This window comes from Penicillium hispanicum (assembly GCF_028827665.1).
Source record: "Penicillium hispanicum strain IBT 35686 chromosome Unknown utg000005l_segment0_segment0, whole genome shotgun sequence".
NCBI lineage: Eukaryota > Fungi > Ascomycota > Eurotiomycetes > Eurotiales > Aspergillaceae > Penicillium > Penicillium hispanicum.
In genome coordinates this window covers 1,903,652-1,928,818 of record NW_026623197.1, presented here as the reverse complement: position 1 = coordinate 1,928,818, position 25,167 = coordinate 1,903,652, and the positions used below count along the sequence as shown (strand labels likewise).

At 52.2% G+C, this 25,167-nt stretch overlaps 8 protein-coding genes across 8 annotated transcripts; 6 read left to right on the top strand and 2 right to left on the bottom strand.

The window, feature by feature from the left end:
* Positions 1-2,414: 2,414 nt before the first annotated feature.
* N7459_006153 (putative ribosomal small subunit assembly protein) lies at positions 2,415-3,412 on the top strand (the record flags this gene model as incomplete). The annotated part of the gene is made up of 2 exons (XM_056945337.1): positions 2,415-3,332; positions 3,404-3,412. The coding sequence occupies 2 exons, from the start codon at positions 2,415-2,417 to the stop codon at positions 3,410-3,412; spliced, it is 927 nt and encodes a 308-aa protein (XP_056799672.1).
* Positions 3,413-4,183: 771 nt separating this feature from the next.
* On the top strand, positions 4,184-5,121 carry N7459_006152 (general transcription factor IIH subunit TFB6 family; the record flags this gene model as incomplete). The annotated part of the gene is made up of 2 exons (XM_056945336.1): positions 4,184-4,577; positions 4,739-5,121. 2 exons carry the CDS (start codon positions 4,184-4,186, stop codon positions 5,119-5,121), a joined length of 777 nt encoding a protein of 258 aa, XP_056799671.1.
* A 3,789-nt stretch (positions 5,122-8,910) lies between these two features.
* N7459_006151 (RNA-binding protein) lies at positions 8,911-10,329 on the top strand (the record flags this gene model as incomplete). Its single annotated transcript, XM_056945335.1, has 4 exons — positions 8,911-9,116; positions 9,173-9,277; positions 9,337-9,480; positions 9,552-10,329. The coding sequence occupies 4 exons, from the start codon at positions 8,911-8,913 to the stop codon at positions 10,327-10,329; spliced, it is 1,233 nt and encodes a 410-aa protein (XP_056799670.1).
* Positions 10,330-11,704: 1,375 nt separating this feature from the next.
* N7459_006150 (uncharacterized protein) lies at positions 11,705-13,515 on the top strand (the record flags this gene model as incomplete). The annotated part of the gene is made up of 5 exons (XM_056945334.1): positions 11,705-12,045; positions 12,155-12,198; positions 12,266-12,277; positions 12,340-12,543; positions 12,602-13,515. 5 exons carry the CDS (start codon positions 11,705-11,707, stop codon positions 13,513-13,515), a joined length of 1,515 nt encoding a protein of 504 aa, XP_056799669.1.
* Positions 13,516-13,903: 388 nt separating this feature from the next.
* On the top strand, positions 13,904-16,025 carry N7459_006149 (uncharacterized protein; the record flags this gene model as incomplete). The annotated part of the gene is made up of 3 exons (XM_056945333.1): positions 13,904-14,485; positions 14,544-14,871; positions 14,938-16,025. The coding sequence occupies 3 exons, from the start codon at positions 13,904-13,906 to the stop codon at positions 16,023-16,025; spliced, it is 1,998 nt and encodes a 665-aa protein (XP_056799668.1).
* Positions 16,026-17,467: 1,442 nt separating this feature from the next.
* On the bottom strand, positions 17,468-20,007 carry somA (putative cAMP-dependent protein kinase pathway protein (Som1); the record flags this gene model as incomplete). The annotated part of the gene is made up of 5 exons (XM_056945332.1): positions 17,468-17,638; positions 17,695-17,940; positions 18,006-19,233; positions 19,302-19,459; positions 19,522-20,007. The coding sequence occupies 5 exons, from the start codon at positions 20,005-20,007 to the stop codon at positions 17,468-17,470; spliced, it is 2,289 nt and encodes a 762-aa protein (XP_056799667.1).
* Positions 20,008-21,670: 1,663 nt separating this feature from the next.
* N7459_006147 (TRAPP complex core subunit BET3) lies at positions 21,671-22,549 on the bottom strand (the record flags this gene model as incomplete). Its single annotated transcript, XM_056945331.1, has 5 exons — positions 21,671-21,790; positions 21,869-22,060; positions 22,125-22,344; positions 22,452-22,460; positions 22,515-22,549. 5 exons carry the CDS (start codon positions 22,547-22,549, stop codon positions 21,671-21,673), a joined length of 576 nt encoding a protein of 191 aa, XP_056799666.1.
* Positions 22,550-22,851: 302 nt separating this feature from the next.
* Positions 22,852-24,185, top strand: N7459_006146 (WD40 repeat domain-containing protein; the record flags this gene model as incomplete). The annotated part of the gene is made up of 5 exons (XM_056945330.1): positions 22,852-22,995; positions 23,067-23,112; positions 23,169-23,249; positions 23,317-24,072; positions 24,133-24,185. The coding sequence occupies 5 exons, from the start codon at positions 22,852-22,854 to the stop codon at positions 24,183-24,185; spliced, it is 1,080 nt and encodes a 359-aa protein (XP_056799665.1).
* Between the last annotated feature and the right edge of the window lie 982 nt (positions 24,186-25,167).

Here is a 25,167-nt window from a genome sequence, read left to right as displayed (position 1 = left end):
AAGGCACGAAGGAAAGAACTACGAAGCATGACCCATGAGCAAAGTCTGATAACGTTTCATCATATATTACCGGTTCGCAGTTTCCAGATTCATTTCCATAAACAAAGCCACTAACTATTGACACTTAGAGACTGGTCCGATTGTGGGATCTCTATGGGCACTGCCGCCTAATCTATGCTTACTTTGATGGTAGCAGGTTGAAGGTTCAGTTTACCGAAGTCTTGGATTTTTCACCATTCGCCATTGAGCCCCCGTCTGAGATGAACTACCTTGATGTTGTCGACCTATCTCAATACTTTGACATGATGGATAAAATGTTAAAATCGGCGTGGCCAGTTATACAGGGAGACACTAGCAAAGGGAGGCTTGAAAATGCAAGCCGGTGATGTGTTTAAATTGAGAATAAGGCCAGATCCCTTTTTCGCTTTCGGAATTCTGTGCGGCCTGGTGCCATTCTTTCGTATCTCCTATAAATTTCAGCTGCCAGCTGCCAGCAACCCCAACCTATCGTCCCATCTTTCTTTCCATTTTCATTTATCTAACCTCCAAGCTTCGCAAGTCTCCAGCAGGCTATCTGCTACCATCATCGCCCTTAACGACTACTATATCTCTTTGATGAGGAGACTTGCTTTGATATTGCCCCCTGCTCTCTCCAAATCGCCTCACCTCATCTCTGCCGCCCATCATCTCTTCAGCACCCTGAGCCCTCTGATACCAGCCCACTTGGAGGGTGTGTTTTACCCATACCTCCCATTTGAACACACCAGCTCTTCCAGGGAGGGTGATTCTATTCTTCTTTCTCTCTGCCTACTTGCGTGAAAACCACCTACCAGCATCAGAACTATCGACAATATGGCGCCTCCGCGAGTACCCGCCTTTCTCGCCAATCCGCTCTGTGGCTGACTTCCGAGCGATCTGCAACAAGCCCTCCAAAAGAGTCATGCTTAGCGTAAAGTACTATATATACCACTAGACCTGTTATAACTTGGGCTAGAATTAAACCTAATTGAAACTATATAGAATATCATGTAGGAATATATATAGGTATATAATCTAGAGTATATTATATAAGAGATATAGCTATATATTATAACACTGGCCCTTGTAGGGGACAATATATGATCCCTATGGTTCTATATACTATGTACACCTATAGTCTATATAGGCTGCTATACCACATAGGGGTTTACACTCCTATATATATAGATAGTATAGCAGTGATTAGTTTACCCTTAGAATCGAGTCACTAGTTTCTTTACTCTAATCCTTTTACTATCTCATTGGACCGCCTTATAGTACTAGTCCTAATATTCTAATTGTTTTAAGTCTACTAGATTTGAAGGGTTGTAGCTGAATTAATTCAATAGGACTATCCCGATCAGCTTCCCTCAACGGTGATCTCCCAGTCGAAGGGTAACGAAGGTGCCAACTATCTAGTCCGCTCACTGTTAAGTCGACTCTGCGTACACGGCTACGTACGAACTACCGATGCCATTCCGCTAGCATGGGATTCTTCAATGATATAGTCTACGGAGGCTCACTTAAGCTCGGACCACGTAACGACGTAGAGCGTGTTGGCCATGCATGGGATGCCTTCACGGGAAGCCGGTACTACTTCAAAGAACAAGGTCTAGCAGGAGTCCGGCGAATGTTTATCAGCGTGCCTGGGATTGCGAAAAAGGTGGAGGGCGAAGCCTCCCGGATAAACCATGCGCAGGTTCAGGCTTGGTTGATACTCTGCGGTGCATTTCCGAGCCCCATCAGGCGACCAAGTGCGAGGAGAGGACATAACTATCGATACGCCCTATCGTGCGCAGCGGAACCTGGTCAAGAAAGCTCTCGAGTAGCAGTTTCGATACAAAGACGTTCTCACCATTGATGCTGCCTAAGGTCAAGAAGCCCCTGTGGTGTTTCTTCTGTTGACAAAGCCGAGCGAGAATCCGGAGACCCTTGGCTTCAATGCTGACCGCAACCGGCTGAATGTAGCTGTTAGTTGGGCTCAAAAGGTTTTCGTCATCATAGGTAAGCCAATTTCATAATCCCTCCCATTAATCTCATATTAGGTCTGTTCTGACCCCAGTCACTATACATTCTTTCCTCTGCCACTATTCTCTACACCAAAAGAGGCTAATTATACTATAAACAGCCTGCTTTATAATCTCCTAGTATACTTATCTCGATCAAGGGCTCGATCAAGTCAAAATCCGTGTGTTGAATTGACATAGGCGTTAAATCGATGTAGGGGAGGGATCTTGATATAATTAATAAGCAGGATTTAGGGTAGAGTATCGGAATTATGACACGCCGAATCCGAGGTCTTGGCGGGCCCGTTCCTACGCCTAATGAACTGGAACCCGGAAAAGGAAAAGTTCAACTCAGTTCGCAATCCAGCAACAGCAATCCCAAGCACCAATATGAAGAAAGGCACTCTAGAAGTGGCAGGGTATACGACTCTCCCACTTCAGCTCCCTCCAACATCTGCCTTTCCGATCTCGGCGACACACTACCTCTACCTTCGCCCACACGAACCCCGGATCCCAGACCCCGACTCGCCTCGCTCGCTCTTCATTGTTAACACCCCGATCGACACAACAGAAGTCCACCTGCGGCACCTCTTCGGCAAACAACTTTCTGCTGGCCGTGTTGAAAGGGTTGATTTCGAAGATGTCCCCACCAAGAAGGGCGGCATCGCCGCTGCCACAGAAAGCAATATCTCCCACCGCAGTAAAAAGCGCAAGCGCGTCACCGCCGACGACCTGCAGGGCCAGCTAGATGGCATTTCATTCCCCTCAACATGGAACCGACAACTGCAGAAGAGCGGCGCCCACGCCATCGTCGTCTTCGCCGATAAACCGAGTATGGAAGCGAGTCTTAAAGCCGCGGCTAAAGCCGCCAAAAAAGGAACCACGATCGTCTGGGGCGATGGTATTCCCGAGGACCGGATCCCACCGCTCGGTCTGCAACGTTATATGGCTCATGAGCGCCTCCGTTACCCCGACCGCGCCACGCTTCTCCGTACGGTGAACGAGTTCATGACCGTCTTCGGCCAGGTGTCTGAGGCCAGGAAGCGCGAGGAGTCTCGTAAGCTGGCTGAGCCGGATGACGATGGTTTCGTGACTGTCACTCATGGCCCTAAGCTCAACTCTGTTGCGCGCGAGGATGAGTTGAAGGAGCTTGTCGAGCGGCAGAAGAAGAAGGCCGAGGGGCTGGAGGACTTCTACCGGTTCCAGTCGCGTGAGAAGCGGAAGGAGAGGCAGAACCAGTTGCTCAAGCGGTTCGATGAAGATAAGAAGAAGCTGCAAGATATGAAGAATCGGAGGGGCAAGATTCGGGTAAGTCGTTCCTTGTGCTTTTCTGTGTTCTCATATTTTTTTGAGTCGTTTTACTAACTAACTGGATGCAGCCGGAGTGAGAATATATGGCATAGGTTTAGGTAGCAAGGCGTTCTGGGGGTTTTTAGGGGGAAAAAAGGACTCTTTCCTGTCCACCTGTTCTATTACATAGTAAGTCGAACGATCTCTGTCATTCTTTCCCTCCAACCCACTCCAGGATGAGCTCGCTGGGGCCAGTGTAGCAAGACGCGCTCTGTTCGCTGTCCGCCATGCCATCAAACACCAGCGATTTAATTCCAATCTTCTCACCTTTCTGAAATGGAGTTGTCTTTACCGTGGGATCTCGCGTCTTTATGGTGTAGCATTTGCTGATTATTACTGTACTAGTTTTGCTGAGCTACTTAGATTTTTCTGGGTCCATGATAGCTGTGAATACAACGACCCTCACAGTCCCAAGTACATTCCATGTCGTAAATCATCAACATGCAATCTGATATTCTTCCTTGTATATATGGAGGTTCCCGCACAGACCAAGGCTTGGCATGACATCCCACTCTGGAAGCTTTCCAATTGTACATTGGGAAGTCTTGCATGCGGTTACACAGATCTCGAATTCCGTTCGACGGGGAGGTTAGAGATACAGCGGCCTTGCTTCTCTAGCGACAAGATGCGGCGCCTCCCATTGTAATTTACCATTCTCAACAATTGTGTTCTTCAGCCCCGCACCCCGAGACCACAGCCATAACCAACCACCAAAGATACTCTAATCGTCCATCTGGGAATCTGATCTTTATCCGTCTTGACCATCTTTGCTCTCCTTGGTACAATCTCAAGTACTCGGAACATCAAGGATGACACCCCTCGCTACTGAAGAGATGGCCGACTCCGACTCCGACATCGAATTCGAAGATGTCCCACTTCCATCCGCACAGGCATCGACCTCCAACCATATGCCCTCAAACGGTATTCACCCATCTGGGGTCCAGCTACCGCGGCAACCGTGGACGCCCACCCTGTCTCTCCCGCAGCAGCGCGCTGGGCCGGTCCCCGCAGGCTCCGAAGATGAAACCCAACTACGCGGCCGTCTGAGCACCGGCATCGAGCGGATCAATTACCGGCAAATGAAGTCCGTCATGGGAATGGATGCACCTGACGATCGTGCTTCATCTCGTCGATACGAGAGCTTCAAGGAGCTCGCGTTGGATGTGGAGGGCTTGGTTGATATGCTTTGGGCATCGGCAACGCGTGAGTCGCTCCCCATCCTTTTTTACTGTCCAATATGTCCATCACGCACTATGGTGAATGTGATTCGTTCCCTTGTGTTATTCCCGTTTATCTTCTTTTCGTGGTTTCATTGCAAGGCAGCCGTGATTTGTGCACCGTGTTAACTGGGATTGACATCACAGCCTCCATCGCAACGGAGGGATTGATTACCCTGGCGGGGATCCTCGAGATGGCCCTGCCAACACATACCTTCGACCCGCCATCTACGCTCACTATTCTAAGCAAATTTGACGCCATCTTTGCCGCCCTCTGCACGGGTCTGCATCCACTCACGGAATCGGCCCTCCCCGGCGCTGACTCGGGCCGTCCGCTCGTGACGCAGACGCAGAAGGTGCGGATCCGTAGTTTGGCGGAGACCACGCGGAATCAGATCTTTTTGCTACTTCCGGACCCGGACGAGGGTGATGGCGGGGATGAGAATGAGAATGAGAGTGCGGATGAGCAGCCTTGGTTGATGGAGGCGACGCGGGTTTATGATCGGACGTTGATGTTGCTTGCGGACTAGGGGTGGGGAGTAGATGAAATGCGTTTTTGTTTTCTTTTCTCTTTTGTGGGCTTAGTATTTAAGCTTGGTAGCTTTCAAGTGCTGGTGTCTACATGATTCCATCTGGTGACATCCTTTCCATGAAAGGAACGAAATATTGAGTTCACCGATGACAGTGTCAAAGCTATCAGACTGGACCTCGATGTGGTTCATTATGTCTTGTTTCACCCCCAGCTTCGATCCGAATCAGCGTCGACAACGACATAACTCGCATTCCTCGAAGTGACCTCGCTATGTCAATAAAAACAGCACTAACCAACACCGTCGTACTAAGCGCCAGTCCCACTAGACATACTACAGTCACGAAGCTTCTCGAACACACTAGAAAGCAAATCGGAAAGAAAAAAAAAGACCCAAAAAAGCAACGTGGTGGGGTTTCAGGTACACAAGCTTGGAAGAATTGCGTCCCAGACCTTCGGGCCCCGTCGCACCGTGACTCCCGTATGACGGTGTAATGGACCCGAAACCGCGGACATGGCGTATGCTGGATACGCCCTCGCCAGTTCTGAAAGTTGGGACAGGTATCGATGGAAGCGAGTCCCAGGCTTCTCTTTGGATCGAGCATCGCGAACTAGTGTGGATGCGAGCCCTGAAAGTGGAGTCGCGTCGGGTCTTGGGGCTGCTCAGCCTCGGGCCTGAGCCACGCCGTGAGTCAACTGTGGGATGGCGTCGATGTAATAATGTACCTGTAGGGGTGCGTCGTTGGTACGGGCTGAACAGGTGCACTGCGAACAATCGAGTCGACTACATTCTCCATGTATGATGCACTAGACACGCTCGACGTTGAATTGGGCGTAGCCCTAGGGCATGCCCTTTAGAAGCTGTGGTCAGTGGGCTCTGGAAGCTGGGTTCCATGGTTCGCGGGCGCAACATTATTAATATGCCCTTGTTGGGACATGCGCGGTTTCCCGTGTCGAGTACGCGTTTCTTAAATGTGGGAATCTAAAGTCTTGGGGGGGGGGGCTTTCTTTGAAAGAGAATCCCGATCGAGATACTACATGAGGAAGTAGCAGGGGGAACTGAGTCTCTCGTCTTTGCTCCCAAGATCGAGCAGGGCTCTCATGTCCATCGAAGTGGGTTTGGTGCAACTCAATAGATTTGTTTAGTTGTAGCTTTATACTGGGTACTGTAGAAGAGCATGTCTGACTGCTGCACAGTAGAGACATGCAAGGGTTTGACCCCGAGGGCTTGAGCACAAGGTGTAGCGCTGCGATGATATCAAATGAGCCTCCCTTACTCATGCCAGTCCCTCTCTTGCGATCGGAGAACCCCAGGGTACGTATTCAGGCACCGTCTGCGGAATTGATGGACGTAATCATATACATACATTTTGTAGAAGACCACGGCCAAGAGAAAACACGACGCGTCCTAGGGTAATTCCAATACCGCCCAGCACCGCCCAATCAGCGCCGTTTTCCCGCCACGCCCGAGTCCCATGGTTCTGGTCCCGCTCGATGCTCAGCTGGTATTAAATTCAGTCTTGGTACGAGAGAGATACGATGACGGGGATGGGGGATGGGGGTGACGTACATGTATCGAGAGCCCTTACGCACATGGATCGGAGAACCTTGCTTCGAGAAGGATGCTACATCCTCTCGCATCGAACTTGCTCCCCTTCCTTGAATCTCGCGATGCTTCCGCAATCCGGGAATTGCCCAGCTGCAGGTCAAACCCCCCAAAGTCGAACGTTGCCAGTCAAGCATTGCCCTTTTTCCTGGTATCGGACGTACGGAACGATACCTTCACCATGGTTCACGGTGGCGCCGGTGGAGCTCTGTCCCGTTTCTCAGCTCCAGATATCCTGATGTTCTGGATAACGATTCCGGGTTTGTACGGGGTGATGGCCCGAGGGGACTGGGCAAGGAAAGAGTCGCTTCGATACATGATGCGACATATCTCCGCTCGCGAGAAGCTGGGCGAGGGAGTATCTCTCAGATATCATCCAAAGCCCAGTTTTTGACAGGTCACATTGCAAGGATAGCGACAGCTCGGTCCTTGCAGATTTCATGCGTCGGTTCCGCTCCCCTTGTCTCGATGCCGTGCTTACTCGGTCCTTTCTTCACCTCTTTGACCCTCGGGCCTTCCTCCTTCTGATTGTACGGGAAAATACTTGTAGAATACCAAGGGTGATGCTGACCTGTATCCAACATCAATACTGCGCTCCATATGCCCCGGGTGAGGCGGAAGGGCCTCATCCTCATGATCCGGCCTGGAGAGAGCCCTGAGGCCTGGTAAATCAGGGCTGAGGGTTTCCAAAGTAGTTGTAGGTTTGTCGCAGTAGAAGGGGAGAATGAAGCTCACTGATTTGAGAGAAGGACGCTCGTCATGATTCTCCCTGATTCCAATCGGGTTTGTGATCATGATATACATAGATCGCAGACCTTCCAGCCTACCCAAGGCGTTCCGCCATCCCATCGCCAGTGCGCAAATACCGATACCCGGCGATACTGCGTACGGGGCGGTAATCCGTAACTTCCGCCCTCAGGTCCACACTTCCCCTCCCTCAGGTCGACTTCTGAGATTTCTTTCTTCATCGCTTTTCCCCTCCTCCAACTCTTCCTATCCCCTCCTCTTTCCTATTGTCCCACCTCTCTTGCGGATTTGATTCTGTCTTGCGCCGTTTCGGGAGTTGTGTTCTTCAGGTTGCCCTTCTTCCCTTCGTCGTTCTGTGTTTTCAGTTCTCGAGGCTCTTCCACGTCCCCCAGGTAAGTGTTTCACTTGGTCTTGCTACAAGCCTCTTTCATCATCACTTTCCCTCAATATCCTGCCCGTGTCCCACCCCCACCACACAACACCCAACAAAAAGAAGAGGAAGGAGAGAGGAAAGAGATGGAAAGGAAAAAAAAATGATTCAGGACCTCGGCGCATCGCATCGCATCGCTTGCTTGCGCGGCGCCTACTATCTTCGGTCGCTCGACCGCGCGCCACGACATTGCCTTGACCAGTTTTCCGGGATATCGCACGCCGCAAGATTGTCACGATGGCTGCGCCGTTCGCTGAAACCCTACGATCGCACCACGACTGGGCTAGGGTCACAGGGACCCGTCGCATCTGGCCGAACAGAATAGACGAGTGGGAATAAGTGACTGGTGGAGAAAACCGGACGGTCGCAATCGGCAAACACTGGGGCCTGACGGAAACGGTCGGCGCACCGGTGCGGACCCAACCATCTCATCCAGGACACGACAGACAACGCTGTGCGCATTTGATACCCACGGGCTCACTTACCTTTTCCGGCGACCACCGACTCGGCAATCTCGTTATGATTTCGATCGCGCTTCAAGGACGCCGAGCGCTTCCCGGGGAAAACTGGTCTTGGCAATCCTCGGCACTCTCTCTTCTTCCTGGGTGGTGAAGTTGATATTCACCGGCGAGCTCTGGGGCGGCGATCACATATGAATCGCCTTATTCGCCTTCGTTTCGGCCCCCAACACTTCCCTCAGCTACACCTTGTGCCTGGCTGTGGACAGCCTTCCCCAACCCACTTGTCGTCTTCCACTGCTCTCTTTCACTTTGCATCGGTCCTTTCGGCACCTTTCTATACGCAACTAGCCTTATGAAAAAAGGGAATCTAACGTGACTCGCTTCTTTTGCGGTATCCAGGAAACCCAACGCCCATCTCTTCGTTCTGGGTTGATCTCACGCTCATCGATCTCACGGTCTCTCATTTAACGACTCTACGAACTTCCAGTCGCAACAGACCGTCTTATATTCTTAAAGTCTTCGTCGGACACGCTTGATCTTTGCACTATGTCGTTCCAAAACTTCGATTCCTTCCCCAGCCAGCCCGATGCTGCTGCTGCTGCCGCCGCCGCAGCTGCCGGTGCCCCGGCTCCCGCCGACACCACCATGACCGGCCAGGCCGACCCCGCTGTGGGTTTCCAGGGCCCCGCTCCCGGTGAGCCGAACGCTGCTCCTGTTCCCCAGCAGGGCAACGAGGGCAAAACCACCCTGTGGTATGTTGTGTGCGACTATCCTTCCGGCATGTCAGGAACTAACTCGCTCGAAACAGGATGGGTGAGCTCGAACCTTGGATTGATGAGAACTTCATCCGCAACCTGTGGTTCCAGATGGGTGAGCAGGTCAATGTGAAGATGATCCGTGACAAGTTCTCTGGGTAAGACTCTTGCCTTCCTCCGTGCTTCCTTCTGATATTCGATCCTAATTTGGTAGTAGGAGCAATGCTGGATACTGCTTCGTGGACTTTGCTTCCCCGGCCGCCGCCGCCAAGGCCCTTTCTCTGAACGGCACTCCCATGCCCAACACTAACCGGGTCTTCAAGCTGAACTGGGCTACCGGCGGCGGTCTTGCTGATCGCAGGTAAGCAAACCCGGGAACCTGTCGTGTACCCCATCCGAACCATTTGCTGACTTCGGTTGTCCTCACCCCAGCCGTGATGACCGTGGCCCCGAATACTCGATCTTCGTTGGTGATCTCGGTCCGGAGGTTAACGAATACGTCCTCGTTTCGCTCTTCCAGAGCCGTTTCCCGTCGTGCAAGTCCGCCAAGATCATGACCGACCCCATCAGCGGCATGTCCCGCGGCTACGGCTTTGTCCGCTTCTCGGACGAGAACGACCAGCAGCGTGCTCTGACCGAGATGCAGGGTGTCTACTGCGGCAACCGCCCCATGCGCATCTCCACTGCCACCCCCAAGAACAAGGGCCCTGGTGTGGGTGCTGCCAACATGGGAGGCATGCCCGGCCCCGCCGGCATGTACCCCCCGATGGGCGGCCCGCCCATGGGCTTCTACGGCGCTCCCCAGCCCATGAACCAGTTCACCGACCCTAACAACACCACCGTGTTCGTTGGCGGTCTGTCGGGCTACGTGACCGAGGATGAGCTCCGCTCCTTCTTCCAGGGCTTCGGCGAGATCACCTACGTCAAGATCCCCCCGGGCAAGGGCTGCGGTTTCGTCCAGTTCGTCCAGCGCCACGCTGCCGAGATGGCCATCAACCAGATGCAGGGCTACCCTATCGGTAACTCGCGCGTGCGTCTGAGCTGGGGTCGCTCGCAGAACAACTCCGGCCCTGCCGGCAGCCCCTACCGTCCTGCTCCCCCACCACCCCCGATGTACCCCTCCATGGGCATGCCCCCTGCTCAGTATGGCGGGTTCGCCCCGATGAAGGTTAGCAGCCACCCCGGCAGCCCGGCACTAGAACACTCTTGAGTTATAGGCTCGGTCGGCTGACTCTGACTCTCTTTCTCACAGTAAGCGTTCCTTTGATTCAAGAAAGCACCAGCAGGAGTTGTTTGCGTCATTCCAATGATGGGTACTTTGTGTCATAACAATTCGCTATTCCCCTGGTTCCTGCCGAGGCTTCTCGCGCTCTATAGCTCTTGATGAGCATCTTTTCCTCCTGTGCAACGCATCTCCGTGAGCGCTTTTATCTTAGCAAGATCTGAGCCCGTCGTTTTTTTCCTTTCTTTCTTTTGCCTCATTCTTCCCTTCTGCCCTTGACTGTCCCTTGGGATCCTATCATGGTTTCTTCGCTCCCAATTTCACCCTCTACTGTATCCCCTCTCCTCCTCTCACCCACGCCCCCCTTACCCCATCTCCTTATCGTCTCGCTGCTTGCTTTTCTCGTTCTTCTTCCGATGCCCCGTCTCTCTTCGTTCTTATGCTATGCCGCTTATTTTATTTTTTTAACCCCGCCCTAAGGGGGTCCTGTCCGCGTGTAACGAAAGTCCGTATTGTTCATGCGTTTCTTCTTTACTCTATACTCCTTGGGCAGGCATTCTGCGAAAAGTTCCACTTCTTCCGTCGTTCGCAATCCCTTTCTTTTGTCCTTTTCTTTTCCATCGAGCAGCTAAATTGAACTATGTTCGCTTCGACCGCTGTTGCGTTCTGCCTTTTCCCCCCTCCCCTTTTTCTCTTTCTCTGTTAGACCGATGACGGCTTGTACAACACGCTCTGTTTCGTGCGTCTCTCCGCGTTCGTCGAATCCTTTCCTTTCGCCACGCCATTTCATGCGCTCTTTTGGATGTCTCTTGCATGGTGCTGTCTTGGATTGGTCTCGATCCTCTACATTCTTCCCTAGCGGAGAGGCTCTCCCACTCCTGTAGCTCTGGAGCCTTTTCTGGCTCACCTGGGAGGAGTTCTGGTGCGAAGCCCCGGTTCTTTCGTTGCATTGGGCTTAGAGGTTGGCCATGTCGTATTCCCTGTAACATTCGGAGAGCATCCTCGCCGGCGTTTCATGTCTTTGCTTGCCCGGATGATTCCCCCTTCGCTTCATCTTGTTGACTGTCTTTGAGTTTACGGGTCTGAGGGATCGCAATGCGAGAAATATACCTGCTGTTACTCTTGTTGGCGTAGTGATAATGAGGGACGTATGCTGTTATCGCCCATGAGATGCGCGCCTTCCCCCCCCCCAGCTTTTCTACCTTCCCCGTGAACAAACGTACAACCGCAACATGCTTCATTTCGATCAGATGTGCCTTTCCTTCATCACCAGCCAATTCTCTTGACCTGCTTTGCCTCACCTTCATCTCAGCCTTATATTAACCCACTCTTCTCTTTTCGGTTGATACACATTTCGCAAGAAATGCGCTACGAAAACTGGGACGTCCTCCTGTTCCCGGAGGCGTCCAAAGTCCCTGTTCAAGAATTCAAAATCCAATGCTTTGTCACCAAGGATTCCGACTCACCATACCTCCAGAACCCGGCCATTGTAGGCCCAGCGTCCTATTACCCCGTCCAGGGTAACTTCGGCCAGATCCCAGTTCTTACGGCCTTTGTACCCAGTCTGCCCAAGGACACTCCATTCCGGGTGTCCATCCATAGTTGGGAGAAACCTCGTCCAAGCCGCTTGACAGAAAGTCTGATGCAGCCGGATGATCTACTGCTCTTTGAAGCCAGGGTGTTCATTGATGGGCTGCTTGTTTCGTGGGTCTCTCCCTGTGTTCAGTGGTTACATGCGCAGCCAGCTGCTTGTGGCTGTTGCATCTTGGCTCATCTAGGTTTGCGGCTAACTTGATCTTTTCAACTCTACCAGGGGTGGTATCTTTGGTCAGCGGACCACATGGCCATATGTGATCGGTGAGTTTGGTTTCGGGATATCCACGGGTTTATTTATCCCAGGTTGCGCTAACGGATGCTTCTGTAGATCTCAGTTCTCGTGGGTAGACTCATGAGCCTCGCAACGCTGGGCATTGTGAGGTCTGTTCTGACTGGAGGCAGATATCGATCGAGATGGTAATCAGGACACACTTCGTTTCCCACCTTTTCATCCGGAGATCTTGGACCAGCGACATTGGGATGCAGGAGACGCATATGGCCGGATCAAGGTTGTCATTGCTGAGGGCTTCGCTCGCCCGCTCCGTTCGCCGCCCTTTGAAAGAGTCAAGGATGTAATCGCCCTGTCTTTTCAGCATGCTCCAACACGTAAGCTCAGACAGTCCGTTCCAGAGGGCAGGGACACTGTTACTGACAACGTGGATAGAAGTATTGGAGTATTCCAATATTGCCTGGCCAAACCCGAGCATGTGGGCTAATTCCCCACGATCCACGTTCAAATACGTCAACTCTTCTTCAAACGGATTCGGCGAGATGAAGGAGCCCGAGGACGCGCACGCGCATTCCCCCGGCAAGCGCATGGTAGCCAACACCAGCAGTCAGTGTGGCAGTGGTCAGGCCATGGTCTATAACAATGCTTGGGTGTCTAACCGCGCCTTTCCGGTGCCTACATCTCAGTGGCAGCCACCGCCATATCCTTACGAGCCTCGGTGGGGAGTCGGCATCTACACTCCACTCGTGCCAGACTTCGCCATCGAATCATATAGGGCCAACGAAGCCGCCTCCTGGCAGCACCGCGGGGCTCGATCTTCTTGCGAAGATGTCCCGATGCCAGATTACAACAGCTCTTCTAGCAGCCGCGCAATTTCGAGCGTGACTGGAATGAGCTACGAACATAGCAAGCAGCCGAGCATCACTGCACCCATGGATGACGAGCAGTACAACTTGCTCATCCAAGCCCTCACCCCCACCAAGGCACCTACCATGGGTACTCGTGCACCGTCCAACACTCCGTCAGCTGCAGGACCTATTCCAAAATCCGCAGCCGCAGCGGAGGCTCGTCCATCTAGCTACGCTCGCACCAGCGCTCGCACCTCTGCTCTACGAGAACTCTCGCAGCCCAGCACTCGTGACATATCTGGGTCAACCAATAAATCCAACCCAATTGAGATTGCCATTACCCCGTCGAAGATGAAAGCCAGCCCAAGCGGCAATATCAAAAGCAAGAAGGAGGGCGCAAAGGAGACACCAAAGGAGAACAGGGCCGCTTCACGAGAAAAGGAAATCATGGAGGTATCTGCAGAGAAGGAAAGCAGTATGGTGTCTGCTTCTGTACTGTAATGACTCCCAGATGATGTTGCAGATGGTATCCTTATACTGCTTGCAAACCGTATCGATATCCCCAGATAGCACGGGCACGAGTTACGAGCTGCGAAACCCAGAGAAATATGAAAATGTGGGCTACACTCTCCCCGGCAGAACAGACTTACCTCCCTTATGATGTGAGCGCTGCCTTCCTAAACTTGCGTGGCTTCCCCTCCCTCGGGTCCTCCCACCTCTACTTGTCCTTCTTTACATCAACCCTCCCCCTGTTTACCTTCTTGATTTTGATTCCCTACACGTTTGCAACCCTCCTTGAGGTGTGTTTCTCCTCTTAGACACGCCGTCCACTTAACCTCCTCGCTTTTCTTTATCTCATTCCTCGTTTTTGCCTTGACCTCGATCGAAAATGGACATTGAGAACACCTGTGTTCGTGAACCTGAGGCAGGCCCACATTCTGTCTCTGGTCACACCTTTGTTCTTCCTGATCGTACCATCGTCTTTCCTCCTCTGGGAAGGCAATCTGATTCTAGCACGAGTGCAATCAACACAGACTCCAAGCCCATTTCGGTCGTCTCAGATCAATCTCTGTGTCTGATGCCGAGTCCGCAAAACATCATGGAGCCGAGCACAACTTACAACCTCACATCCCCTCCGGCCGACCCATCCTCTCTAGCTCTTTTCCTGGGGAATACCAGCTCGCAATCTGCGGAGCTGGGGTGGAACTCAGGTCTGGGAGCCCGGGGTCCGGGGTCTGGAGTGTGGAATGAGTCCATGGGTCTTCTCCCTGCCGTCTCTGCTGGCGATACTTTCTACATGTCGCCCGAAAACGACAGCTTCAGGCTGCCATGTGCCAGTAGTGCCCCGTTTGCCCAGGTTCCCTTGGGTGATCCTCTCGCCAGGCTGGAGCCCGGTCAGGTTTTCGAGCTCCAGCCCGTGAGAATCACACAGGGTATAAACGGTCAAGTCGAAGATCCTTGTCAACGACCGGTAAGTTCTTTCGAGGGGTGTGCTCAGCTTTATGGCAGCTGGGCTGATGGCTGTGTAGATCCCTCTCGGGTCGATCACTCTGGACAGCTTGACAGCAAATCAGGTATTGTTCTTTTTTGGTGTCCTCGGGATCATGGGTCGCTTGAACCCGAGGTACCAATTCAAGTTTGGAGGTCCCGGGGGACAGAAGGTGGGAGTCCGGCTCACTATGTATGGGCACACAATTGTGGTGTCTCCCTGCGCAGATAACGCAAATGTTGCCAGAGTGGCCGCATGCCATCGAGCTCTTTCGAAGCTGCGAAAGTTCAATCCACAGTGGCTTGTACCCCCACTACCAATGGATGGTCTGACCAGACCGGAGTGGAACTGGGTCCGTCTTCTCGAAGGTGAGCAGCAACCGCCGCCTATTGACCTTGTTGTAGTATTGCTGATTTGGGCATGACTCCGTCAAGAGTTCTGTACTGGTGAGGGCTGGGGTATGCCGCTTTACAGTCCAACTGTCGCTGGCAGCCAGCAATGGCACTGTGACATTTCGGTGAACAGTCAACTGTTCCGCACTGTCAGCCCTTGCGACAGCCTGGGTGAGGCTCAGAACACAGCAGCTCATGCCGCGCTGTATCATTTGCTGGTCACCGAAACTGTCCCGTTCTCGGTGATTTTGCCGGCCGACCCATCACCCTCATTTGCCGTGATTGATAATGGGTTTGACGCTGCAGAGCAGCAGTCCAACATCCAAGTTGGAACTTCTGGCGCCTCTGCAGGCATAGGGCCCAAAGAGCCCTCGCCTCTCAGCGTGATCCCTAATCAAGGTTCGCGCAAAAAGCGAAACAAGCAAGCGAAGGCCCAGGCTCAGATTCAATTTCAGCGTCAACCTCAGCGTCAACCTCAGCCTAAGACTCAAGCCCAGCCGCTATCGCAGGGTAAAAAGGCCAAAAAGAAAAATGCAATTAGCAGCTCAACAGCCACGCAATGTGGCAACTCCAACCGTATTCCACTAACACACAGTCGTTTGCCCCCCCTCGATGAGCCAATGGAGATGACTGAGGACCCCTTGTTAACATTAAGGGCTATCCAGCAGAAACTGAGCGAATTAGATCCCACCGCGTCATATTTTCGGATCATGAAGAGTAAGCATTACGGCCGATGTATCCTTGCTTTGTCTGTATTGCAAATCTTCATCCAACTGAAGCTAATTCCCTTGCAACCTACAGACGTTTGCGAAGTTCTCAAAGTCAATCCCCCGGATGTTCGTTACGAGAAAAACACCAATGACTCCAACCCTTCCGCTCATTTTGTCCGAGCCTGGTTTGACACCAGCGATCCTTACCTGAGCCGCGCAAGTCCTGTGACCTTAGCTCATCTCCCTGCTACTGACGTCGATTCTGCGCACTCTCTCGGTGTTAAAAAGGTCATTCTCTTCCTGCTGATGATGGCGAAGGAGGATGCCGGGCTCGAGAGCTCGGACCAGACATACGCGACAGAATTACCAATTCTGCGAAGTCTCGAACTGGAGATCGAGCAACGGATCCATCATGATTAGCGCCGAGGCCTTGGTTGGAACAGATATAAGAGGTCTCTTTCTGAAGTTGGGGAATGTGGTGGGGCTGGTGCGGAAATGCGTTGATGGAGATATGGGGGAATCCAGGACTGCTTGATACTGCGATGGTAGTACATTGAGATGGCAAGGTGGCGACGATATGGTGGGATTTGGTGGTGTGGGAGGGGGGGGGAATTGTTGATGCATGAAAATGGTGTGGATTGATGTTAGCCACCGAGCACAGACAGTTGCGGTACATCTTAATCCACAGGCTTTGCACTTGTGTGGAGGGCAGCCGGTTCGTATTATTTATGGTGATAGGAATGTACGATGATTCCCAGGTCTGGTCCATGTTCTTGTTATATACATGAAGCCGACCAGTAGTACTATTCTTGACCACAGAAATGATTGTGAGGGGGGTTTATCTCCGTGCACAGATGCACAGGCAGCAGGAAGGATACTGAATGAAAATCTGGGACAAGTACATAACATCGAGAAGAGAGAATAAGCAAAATATACGCACCGATAATATGTGAAGATTGATTCTGTCCCAGAGACGAACACCTGAAAATAGCCCGGATATCAAAAAGACTAGGCGAAAACACAAAAGACATCATGCATTGACCAGACACCACGGTTTAGGTACTCCCAGTCCCATCCCCCACACTCCAGTTCGCATGGGCCCGAGGATCCGTATGTCCACATCAGTATATCCCGTTCTCAAGTTTCTTCTTTTTGGAGCTCGCATTCCAGGGGCATGTTAGACAGATGGGAGATTTCTGTTCCGAGATGAGCAAAGTGAACGAGGAAAAGAAAAGGAAAGAAACCCATCGCAGTTCAGATGGCGGACCTCGAGGACATATAGAAAATGTCAAATGTGGAATCCGCGGGTCCAACTGGTCCGAAGAACGCCGGCATTGAAGAGAGGAACAAAAATTGACAGTGGCGGTCACGGTAGAAGGGAATGAAGAAAGGAAAGAAATATTGGGTCAACTAGGAGAGGAAAAAGGAAAAACAAACTGCGTGGTGCTGCTCGGAATACGGACATGAATGGGAAATTCCATGCCCAGGAAGCAAGGGAATAAGTAGCCACACGAGTAATAAGTAGTAATAATAGAAGGAAAGAAGAGAAGCAAGAAACTCGTAGGTCACAGTGCACTAATCTCGAATACAGAATGATTCTCCGGATCAGCCATGGCGTCGCAAGAGACTGCGAGCTTTTGACAGAGGGAGAAGGGGATAATGCGACCATCCAAAATACACCAACGCCAGTCTCACAACACATGCGCACGCACACATATCCAGAGTAGAAAAATCCCAATGGAAAAGACAAGGCAAAGCTCCGCGGAAGAAAGCACGCGAGAATAATCAAAACGTACACTAAAAACAAGGGTATATCGGAGATTTAAAGCACCTGAAGAGAACCGTCAAGACTTTTGTATCATTCACAGACCGTCACCCGCCCCAGTCTCAACACCGTCAGTAGAGAAGGGCATGCTCGGGTCAAAGCCAAAGCCAGTCCCGTCTCCGTCAGGGTTGAGGAATGTGTCAAAGTCAAAGCTCTCGAGGATATCTGGGTTATCCAAGTTGCCAAAGTCAAGATTTATTTCAAGGTTCTATTGTCCAAGTTAGCAGTCCATATCTTAATAAGACAAAAGAAAGGGCAACGAACATCAGCGGTGCCGAAATCACTGAATGGTTGCTGGCTCTGGTGCATTGGTTGAGGAGCCGGAGCCGCAGTTGGCGGAGGTGGCGCGCTTGCTGTGGCATTCGCCCCGCCCTTGGGGAAGGAGTTAGGTGGAGGGTGGGGGGTGACAGGAGTGGAGGGAGTTGGTGTTGGGGGAGGGTCGGCCGCCTCGGTGGACGGGGTGGCACCCGCAGCTGCGTTGGCAGCGGCCGCGGCCTTCTTGGTGGGTCGCTGGGTAAAAGAGTCAGCGAGTTCGCGGCAAGTTTCGAGTTTTTCAAGTGAGAGACATGACATACCTTGCGAGTATCCTTGCCATCCTTCTTTCTTTGGTTGGGCTTCTGCTGCGGTGTGGGCGGTGCATTACCAGTCTGGGGAGACGGGGGCTGGCCGCGGCCAGCGCTAGCGCCTGCAGCGGGTGGCGGCGGAAGCATAGCACCCCGTTCCTGAGGTGTGCCAGCCTGAACCTGGGTTGCAGGCGAGTGCTGCGGCGGCATGGGCTGGCCTGGCTGTGGCCACTGTCCACTCGGGACACGGGCAGCAGCATTAGCAGCGAGGGGCTGACCCATCTGAGGCCCAGTAAAGGACGGGTTCGAGCTTGGGGGCCGCATGCTGGGGCCGCCAGGGAAGAATGAAGCTCCCATGTCAGGCATCTGAGCGCCATTAAGGTTCATAGATCCTGGCGATCCCCGGTTCTGGGCCAGATCGGCAGCGCTGGGCGATCCAGGTAAGCCGGTCTGCGGCATCTTCGGCGTGCCTCGTTTCATTTGCTCGCTTGGGTTGGGTGATGCCCCCGTCCTGCTACCCTGGGGGGATGTGCCCGGCGGCAGTCCTTGTCCTGGCATCGGGGGCTGGCCATCAGCGCGAGCCATGCTGTCCTGCTCTTGACGAGCCATCATCAGACGGCGCTTGTTCTGCTGCTCAAGCAGCATCAGCTGCATCTGATAGTCTTGGAGAGCATGGTTGCCGGGTAGGCCACCAGGTGTCTGCATGCCAGGTCGGACCTGGGCCATCTGACCGTTGGAGCTGTAGTACTCTGGACCCATAGGGTACATTCCCTGGCCATCCGGCATCGGCACCAGATCCGCCTGGTTCGGCATCACACCCGGATTCATCATACCACCATTCGGAATACCCTGGGAATTCAATGCTGAGCGTGTGTGATGAAGGGTCAAGTCTTGAGCATATACCTGCATAGATTTCTGTTGCTGTCCCTGCTGAAGCTGCTGAAGCTGGGCTGGTGTCATTCCCCTCTGAGCCATTCCATTCTGCATCATGAGCGCTTGCGGGGTCGGTTGACCTTGCATTCCCTGTCCCTGTGGACGACCATTTGGTGCTAACTGCGTGCCATTCACGGCACCGCCTTCAAGACGTTGTCGTTTCGACGGCGACGGAGCATTGTCAGCAGATGCCGGTGACTGCGGCCGGTTTCCGTTCATATCAATCTCGGACTGGTCACGTTGCATCTGCTGCATCATCTGCATCTGTTGGTTCTTTGTGAACTGCGCCGCCAGCTGTTGCTGCGATCTGTGGAGAGACGTCAGCAATCGTATGGCTCCAGCCACTGAAAAAAGGATGTCCAAGGGGATGCATACAGGCCAGAAGTGTTGTTCTGCAGCACCGTCTTCTGCAAGTTAGGAGGAACCATTCCGTTCGGCCGGCGCATGTTGAGCGGATTCATTTGGCCGGGCATCAAGGGCTGCTGTTGCCGCAAAATTTGATTCTGCTGCTGTTCTCGAATACGCATCATGTTCTATGTGAGATCTCAAAGTCAGATTCAATGGCGCGACAGGGTGCACAACAGTGCTCACGAACCTGAGTATGTTGGAGATACTGCCGAACTTCCTGGCTATTGCCTCGCTTGCGCTGGGCCCAGAAGAAATCCCAGAATAAGCTAAACCAGTCCAGCAAAAAAGATGACTGAGGGCTATCATTGGGGAGGCTGGGTCGAGGAAGATCGTCTGGGATCTTGATCTTCTCGCCATCCTTCCCATCGGTCATCATAGGATCGCCGTCGATACCATTCACATCGCCATCACGCCGATTTCCAGGACTGGTCTTGTTGCCAGGGTCGGTGTTGAGCTTGATAGATTCATCCTGAACAAGAGCTCGAGCACAGTCGTGGTAGCCACGTTTCAAAAAGTAGTCGTATATATATGTGTTGAGGTTGTTGATCATCATTTCGGGGTTATTCATGTTGCCGTCATTACGAGGAGCCGTAGAGCCGTTGTTCATCATCGGGACACCACCAACGGGGCCTCCCACCCCGGGGTTCATCCCAGCGACGTTCATCTGGTTCATGGTGGCGAACGGGGAACTGTAGCCACCCTTGCCTGTATACTATTGAGCGATGCAAATCGAGGGGAAATCGGTTCCGGCGCGCAATCCACCGATTCAGGCGATGAGGCCTAACGCGGGGTGGAAGGAGCAACGCGTGGGAACGGAGTAGAAAGAGAAGCGGTCACCGCTTCGAGTTCGGAGGAATCGGGGAGACCAGGTCTCACGATAACGACAGCGCTTGTGAAAGGTTCGCGCAAGCGAGCGAAATCCGAAATTGTTGCGGATGGCGTGTTGCGATAAAGATCTGCGGATGTCGAGAAAGTCCTCTCCGGAGAAGCCACGCGACGAGATAGGAAATGATCGGGAACCGCTGGCGCCAACGAGCAAGTCTAAAAGCCCGACTGCTGGAATTTGAGAGGCGACGGTCAGAAGTGAACAAGATTCAAAGAGAGCCGAGGGATAGAGTAGATGCGCGTGGATAGGGTTTGGGCGATGACGGATGTATAAGGAGGCGGGAAAAGCCCACAAGTGAGGTGGTTGGGATGGGAGGGGGGCGGCGCTGGCAGACAAACCCGATCGGGGAGGTTCGCAGAATGCAGGGAATTTGACATGCAAATATACCCGGGAATGAGGCAAAAGGGACGAAGCAAAGACCCAGGGGGGGAGAACGAACAAAGTGGATCTCACAGTGAAGGGGAGAGGGAGCCGGGGGGTACGGCGACAGGCGGCGCTGCGCTGCTGCGGGAGAATCGCTTGTTCGGAGCGGATCAACTTGGTCGGAGCCCGGGGCTGGGGATGGCGCTGTCAGGCGTATTTCTGGGCATGCACCGATCGCATTGAAAAGCTGCAAGCGCAGGCACAAAAGAGAAAGGGTTGGAAATACCAATGGGAGAAGAAGGACTCAAGAAAAGGATTGGGAGCAGGAAAATGTCCAAGTCTCAGAGCGTTGGCTTATAAGAAAAGAAAAAAATGAGGACGAGGTGGACAAGATAGATGCCCAGGCGAGCGATTAGGTATGATATGCTGCGATATGGGCCCTGTCGATGGATCCCGGGAGTCTAATTCCACTGTAGGATGTCTCCGCGTAAAAAGAACCCAAGAGAGATCGGCGATCGGGCCAATCCGGCGATTGCAAAGCAGCAAAGCTTTGGGAAAGAAGAAGGCGATGAGAGGAGAAGAAGCAGAAATGCGATCTGTAGGAAAAGAAGGATGGGAGGGGCGGAGATCGTACCAGATATACCGTATCGTTACACCAAGGACTTCGGATGAGTCCGAGATGTGTATATCATTACGGAGTACCGCGGTATATAACATGTATAACGCATCCACCTTGACACCTCAATCATCCCTCGATCGTGAGATGAACGATTCCATCGGCAGGCCAGGTTGATCATCGCTAATGCTGAGGATGCACCCCTGCCAAAGTCTAAAACTATGCTAAAATACGCTGAAACAACTGCGATGTCCATGATAAATCGCGTGGCGGGAGTTTCTACTTCCATACATGCCGATAGATCATAAAGCCTAATGTTGCAGATGGAGACTCGATCCGAAATGAGGAATTGGGCCGAGCTGGAAAATAAAACATAGATAAAAGAATAACCACAGATGAATAGAAATCGTCGCCAGCTCTGTGTGCCAATAATATCGCGCCGTAACGCCGGTATTGATGCTCATCGCCAACTCACTCCTCTTCCGGTGGCATCTCATCCTCGATGTACCGGACCAGTGAGACCCGCATCTCTGTGGTATCGTCGCCACGCAGCACGTCACTCACAAAGTGTGCCTCAATCTGCATTTGTACCTAGAATTCGGATCCGCGATCAGACCCAGCGCTAAGGAACCTGTTGACAGGGGGTCAATGGGCGAGGGAGAAACTTACCATCTCGAGCGCGCCTCGGAGCACTCCACACAAGATATTCGAAAACCAAAGTTCATCCTGCGCCCGACCATCGTCTGGCAGTTCCACAAAATCGGCCAGGGGATTGTCCTCAAAGATAAGCGAGAATTGGTTGTTATCACTGGTCCAATTGGTGACCGTTGGCGCAACATTCAAGAATATCTTGAAGCCCACCTAATTGGAGTGTCAGGGCCGTTTTCCATGCCATGATAGACTATCGAACTGCAAAGTCACTTACTTTCGCAATCATGTCTGCAGTCTCTCGGAAATTGGCACAGCGGCCCACACCCGACTTGGCCAGGAAGTCCTCGATCAACCGCATCCCGATGCTATAGCCCATCTTATCCAATTGTTTGTTCACTTCCTGGTAGTCGCTGTCGTAGTCCTGGCATAATTGCGCGACAATTGTACCGTAGGTTAATGTAACCAATTCCGCATTGACCTTATCGATTCTCGTTCTGCGCAAGAGACCAGTTAGTCGTGGATGTGAAAGGAGGTGCATTCGAAGCTATATCAAGAAGTCTGCGAGCCTGTGCACTTATTGAAGGTATAAAGGGCAGCTCACTTCCATATTCTGTTAAATTTCTATAGTTAGCAGTCCGTTCACTCAGTGGCCGGGTCAACATACTCTTCTCCTATTCTGGAAGCTTTTGTGGTTGACATGGCGATTGAGTTGGTGGTCTGATGACCAGGTTTTGTACCAAGGAGAGCAAGCAGGAAGAACTGAGCAGGAACAAGCAGATGCGACAGCTGATCGTACGTCCGGGGGTTGATTGCGGGGAGAGCGAGGTGATGGAGCTGTCGCCGTACATATTCGCCCTCACCGCCCGCCGCAAGTGGGATTATCGTTCTTCCCTCAGCTTCTCCGAAGCCTCCAGGAATCTTTCGCACCCTCAATCTGGCTCGCCCAGACCTTCTACCCTCTTTGGTTCTGAATTTCCAGTGGTTGATTCTCCATTGAAACTATGTCAGGGGAAAAGCGCCCTGCCCAGGCGGCCTTCGGGTCCTCTAACCAACTTGTGGTTAAGCGAAAGAAGTCCGACGCCGACCTCACGCAGGGCACCGCTGTCGTCAAGAGCTCCTCACAGAATGGTGCTCTTGTTCAAGCCGTATGTCACTATCTTTTCACGGGTTATGAATGAGTATTGGGAAGTGGGACGTGGGCTAATCTCATGCGCAGGTTCCTCGCACCAGTGGCCTCGATGCGCCCATTATGGAGCTCACAGGTGAGACTCGTTCGCGCCAATCCATGTGCGAACATAATCTGATGGTGGGAGTATAGGTCACTCTGGGGAAGTATTTACGGTTCGGTTTGACCCAAGTGCCCAGCACATCGCATCCGGCTCCATGGATCGTTCCATTTGTACGTCCTCTAAATTTCAGCGCAGTCGCAGCAGAGTGATTGACTAACGCCGATCTTTTTGTCATAGTGCTCTGGAACACGTATGGTCAATGTGAAAACTACGGTGAGCTGAAAGGACATCGAGGTGCGGTTTTGGACCTACAATGGGCACGCGATTCACGAGCGCTGTTCTCGGCATCAGCAGACATGACATTGGGGAGTTGGGATTTGGAGACTGGAGAGCGAGTGCGCCGCCACGTGGGCCACGAGGAGATTGTCAACTGTCTCGACATTAGCAAGCGGGGGCAGGAGTTGCTGATCAGTGGCAGTGACGATGGCTGCATAGGGATCTGGGATCCACGGCAAAAGGATGCGCTGGACTATCTCGAAACTGAACTCCCCATCACTGCAGTGGCTTTCTCTGAGGCTGGCAATGAGATCTATAGTGGCGGCATCGATAACACGATACATGTCTGGGATCTGCGCAAGAAGGGCATTGTCTATTCCATGGCCGGGCACACTGATACCATCACCTCGCTACAGGTCTCTCCAGACTCGCAGACTCTTTTGTCTAACTCACATGATTCGACGGTCCGAACATGGGATATCCGGCCCTTCGCCCCGACCAATCGCCAGGTCAGAACTTTCGACGGTGCTCCTGTCGGACTGGAGAAGAACCTCATCCGGGCCAGTTGGGATCCGAAGGGAGAGAAGATTGCCGCAGGCAGCGGTGACCGAAGTGTGGTTGTCTGGGATTCAAGGACTGGCAAGCTTCTGTACAAGCTCCCTGGGCACAAGGGCACAGTCAACGATGTCCGCTTCTCGCCCAATGATGAGCCAATCAGTGAGTACTCGCCTTTATTACCCATCTACGTACTGCCGAAGCTGACTGGCTCGTTTGCAGTTGTTTCCTGTTCATCTGATCGCAATCTTATGCTTGGAGAACTTGGCAAATGAGTGTGAGGGTGTGTCTTTTTAAAAACGTTTGTAATGATGGATCAGCGGGCGTTGAATCGGTATCTATACACATCCTCTCGGGGTTGCGATATTCCTTGACAGAATGGCCCAGCCATCCCACGCAGAAATGGGCTCTGACCAAGCACCTAGATGCCGTTGCCTTCATTCACCAGCTTGTAGAATAGCAGACAGGCACCTCACAAGGGCCCTTGACGATATAGTCACCACGATTGTTGTACACTATGTTCCTGGCGCCTCTAAAATCCGGTGTGTGGGGGTACTCTTCCCCTTTCTTTTGTCGACATGTGGTGGTGGTATCTAGTACTGAAGTTCATACTGCTATGTATAATTCTTATATGGTCCTCGGCTCTTGGATGTAGCCCTTCTTTTTGGTCTAGATGGATTCTTCAATAAATATCATGTTGCGCTTAAGCGAAGCATTTCATTCTTTACATGTGCTTCTAGCGCTTTCCAGGACGTTGATGTGGAACAAATTTTTCTTCACTATACAGGCCTATAGAGACAGCGGCTAAACTGTAGAGCAGTCTCAAGTCTGAAATACCCCTTTTGTAAGCTAATAACATTCTATCCTCTCACTTTGACCCCTCAGTCAGTGATATCGATGAGCTATAACCAAGTAGCTTGAGTCATAGTCGATAAATTAATCGGATAGACTGGTGCGCCTAAGTTGCGTCTGAGATCGTGTCTAAAGTTTTTACCGTTTGACGGGCTTCCTTCTTACCTGTTATCTGATTAGCAACCAAAATTACTTCGAATTTACTCGGTTCGATTGTGTCCTGCCCTAGTTGCTCCTGTAGGGATACCTGTCAGCCCCGCTGGAATGGACAGTACTTGTGCAGTCGAGCTATAAACATGAACCCATCCACTCTTTTGTAACATAATTGACGACAATGAAGTAACATGATACTAAACAAGCAATGAGTTTGACTACTACACAAAATAAAATAGGGCTCATGCTGTG